The following is a 3,549-nucleotide window of genomic DNA, read 5'->3' as shown; positions in this document are numbered from 1 at the left end:
GCGGCGCCGAGCCGGCGTGCCGCGATGCAGGGCGGACAGGGCCGGGGACGCGGGGCGCCAGAAGTCAGCCCGCGGGGCCGGGCGTCAGCAGCCGGGAGGAAGCCGGGCTGGCGGGCCGGCGAGAGGCGTCGGGGGCGGGCGGCCAGGGGGAAACCAGGCCTGAGGAGGGAGGGGGGCGGCGGCGGGGTCCCGAGGCGCCGCGGTCGGCCGCGACCCCCACCCCAGCCGGGGGCCTGTCCCGTTACTTACCCGCCGGGAAGCTGCGGGCTCCGCCGGGGCTGTCCCGGCCGCCGGCCTCCGGGGCCAGGAAGCGCCCCCACATCGCGGGCGGGAGCGCCGAGTGGGCCGGGGGCGCCCGATGCCCCACGTCAGTCCTCCCTGCCTTCGCCTCCGGCGGCGGAAATTTGTCCGGAGCCTGGGCCGCTGCGGCACCGGCGGGGGGACCAGCGGGCGGGCTGGTTAACGGCCGATCAGCGACGGGAGGGGAGCGCAGGGGCCGGATTCGCCGCGGCGGCGGCTGCCATGGTCGAGCCGGCTCGGTTGAGGCCCCGGCCGGGGAATCGGCGCCTCTGCGATGTGTGCGACTCGGTCCCCGGCTGCACCCAGCCTCAGAGGCTCCAGGCGAAGTTGCAGCTGCGGCTTCTCTCCGCCCCCCTCCGCTGGGGGAGCCAGAACCCGAGCCGGGGAGGGGCGGGGCCTGGTGGGGGCGGGGCCTCGGGCGCTTACAAACGGCGTGCGCGGCGCCGGGCGGGGCTGCGGACGGGTCCCAGTGGGTACCTTTATTCCCCTTTTCTCCGCAGGTGGCGAATAGTCGCTCGGACACACCAGCAGCATCCCTCCTTCCCCATCCCCGCGCCCTGCGAGAAGAGGAGAGGGAGGAAACTTGGCCCCGGGCCTCGTCTTTTGGTCCCCCCCCCACCTTGGGTAATCCCTCAGGGCCTGCAGGGCATATCTCAGAAAAGGGCGTGGAAGACCTGCCCTCCCTTCACGACTGCTTGTGATGAAAGAGGTTTCCTAGGGAGGGGCTGAGGGACTCCCAGTCTCATTTGGGATTGGGATTAAAGCTGTCATCATGCATTTCATAAGCATCGTTTATAGATCACTGTGGAGGATAAGAGAAGTGGTCATTTTCCTCAACTCGCAAATTGAATGCCTGGGTGTGGGGTGGTGGGAGAGAACAGGCACCACGCCAGAAGTCAGCCCGGGGGGCCGGGCGTCAGCAGCCGGGAGGAAGCCGGGCTGGCGGGCCGGCGAGAGGCGTCGGGGGCGGGCGGCCAGGGGGAAACCAGGCCTGAGGAGGGAGGGGGGCGGCGGCGGGGTCCCGAGGCGCCGCGGTCGGCCGCGACCCCCACCCCAGCCGGGGGCCTGTCCCGTTACTTACCCGCCGGGAAGCTGCGGGCTCCGCCGGGGCTGTCCCGGCCGCCGGCCTCCGGGGCCAGGAAGCGCCCCCACATCGCGGGCGGGAGCGCCGAGTGGGCCGGGGGCGCCCGATGCCCCACGTCAGTCCTCCCTGCCTTCGCCTCCGGCGGCGGAAATTTGTCCGGAGCCTGGGCCGCTGCGGCACCGGCGGGGGGACCAGCGGGCGGGCTGGTTAACGGCCGATCAGCGACGGGAGGGGAGCGCAGGGGCCGGATTCGCCGCGGCGGCGGCTGCCATGGTCGAGCCGGCTCGGTTGAGGCCCCGGCCGGGGAATCGGCGCCTCTGCGATGTGTGCGACTCGGTCCCCGGCTGCACCCAGCCTCAGAGGCTCCAGGCGAAGTTGCAGCTGCGGCTTCTCTCCGCCCCCCTCCGCTGGGGGAGCCAGAACCCGAGCCGGGGAGGGGCGGGGCCTGGTGGGGGCGGGGCCTCGGGCGCTTACAAACGGCGTGCGCGGCGCCGGGCGGGGCTGCGGACGGGTCCCAGTGGGTACCTTTATTCCCCTTTTCTCCGCAGGTGGCGAATAGTCGCTCGGACACACCAGCAGCATCCCTCCTTCCCCATCCCCGCGCCCTGCGAGAAGAGGAGAGGGAGGAAACTTGGCCCCGGGCCTCGTCTTTTGGTCCCCCCCCCACCTTGGGTAATCCCTCAGGGCCTGCAGGGCATATCTCAGAAAAGGGCGTGGAAGACCTGCCCTCCCTTCACGACTGCTTGTGATGAAAGAGGTTTCCTAGGGAGGGGCTGAGGGACTCCCAGTCTCATTTGGGATTGGGATTAAAGCTGTCATCATGCATTTCATAAGCATCGTTTATAGATCACTGTGGAGGATAAGAGAAGTGGTCATTTTCCTCAACTCGCAAATTGAATGCCTGGGTGTGGGGTGGTGGGAGAGAACAGGCACCAAAATATCTACGACACGGAGACCTGCGCAGAAAAAAGCAGAAAAGCCCCAAGGTACTCAGTACCAGAATGTTCAGGGAGGGGCTGTAAAATTTAATCTAGTAGCCCAATGTTTCAGATAAGCAATCAGAAAGGAGTGAAAATGGCACGAAAGTGTGTAATGGGAGTGTAACTGCCTTACACCCTAAACCTTCACGTTCCTCCTCTGCCTGGTCAGTTCCCACCCTTCACCTGAACCCATAGTACAGGAGCAGGTATCCTGAGAAGGAAAAAAGGGTGCGGCAATCTCTTTTTAAATCTTACTTCTCATGGGCAATATTTATAATCCTTCCAATATTTAGATCTAAAATAGTGCACTTAATAAATATTGGTTGGCACTGTAGAAGGAGGCGAGCTCTGCGCATGGCCGATGAATCAGGTAAACCAGAAAGCAGGTCCCTAACCCTCAACAGGCTTTGAGTCCAGTGATGCTTTTTCCTGTTTTGGATGTTTGCTAACAAAGGTCTCATATTTGTATTTAAGCACCTTGTAATTGGGAAATACTGCTTAAAACTTTTAGAGGTTAAATTACATCTAGGTGTATAACCTATCACTTACCACAGCTGTTTTGTAATTTATCAGATTGCAGTTTTACATTTAGGGTCCCCTGGGTAGAGTTCCACTTATTTCTCCAAATCATGAGCAATTGGCCAAGGGTCAACTGTTTCTAAGGATAGAAAGTGACAGAAACATGAAAAAAAAAATGTGACTGGTTCCTTTCTGTGATTTAAATGTACATTAGTTCATGTAATATGATGCATGCATAGTATAGGTCCAAAAAGAAACCTAAAAAAGTAAATTCTAAAATGAATTATCAGAAGCTATAGAACCAGATGAAAGTATCCTTTTTTTTTCATGATTTATACTTACCATACTCTCATATTAAGTATAGCATTTATTAAATACCAAGAAATGTATGAACTATTGCAGATATATCTCAATCCTTTGTGAGTTTAATATATACTTATTTTTCTTCCAAAACTCTGCCAACTTCCATTCAATTCTAAGCAGTGTTTTTAAAAAATCATTTACTCAGGTTTTCTATGTGTTTTTATCAAACTGAAGGGCATGCCACTATATACACCCAAAAAAGTATGTGTGAAGCTGAGACTATGTAAAATATTTCAATACTTATTGAAATAAGAGTAAAAGCAAAGAGAAAAACATGTTGCTATTTTGGAAGTTGGCACCAAA

General features: G+C 58.4%; 1 protein-coding gene across 2 annotated transcripts in view; it reads right to left on the bottom strand.

The window, feature by feature from the left end:
* Positions 1-3,016, bottom strand: part of CEP85L (centrosomal protein 85L) — a 174,528-nt gene extending 171,512 nt beyond the window's left edge. Inside the window, exon 1 of one of the 2 annotated variants that reach the window (XM_007454913.1) lies at positions 2,914-3,016. In XM_007454913.1, coding sequence (XP_007454975.1) covers positions 2,914-2,995 — 82 coding nt within the window. In that variant the 5' untranslated portion in view covers positions 2,996-3,016. Of the gene's footprint in view, positions 1-249; positions 323-2,913 lie in introns of those variants that run through there. The other variant, XM_007454912.1, reaches the window with a different exon arrangement.
* Between the last annotated feature and the right edge of the window lie 533 nt (positions 3,017-3,549).

The sequence above is a fragment of the Lipotes vexillifer genome, unplaced genomic scaffold (assembly GCF_000442215.2).
Source record: "Lipotes vexillifer unplaced genomic scaffold, Lipotes_vexillifer_v1.1 scaffold58, whole genome shotgun sequence".
Classification (NCBI taxonomy): domain Eukaryota; kingdom Metazoa; phylum Chordata; class Mammalia; order Artiodactyla; family Lipotidae; genus Lipotes; species Lipotes vexillifer.
Note: the sequence above shows the minus strand (reverse complement) of the source record. Positions and strands in the feature narration are given on the sequence as shown.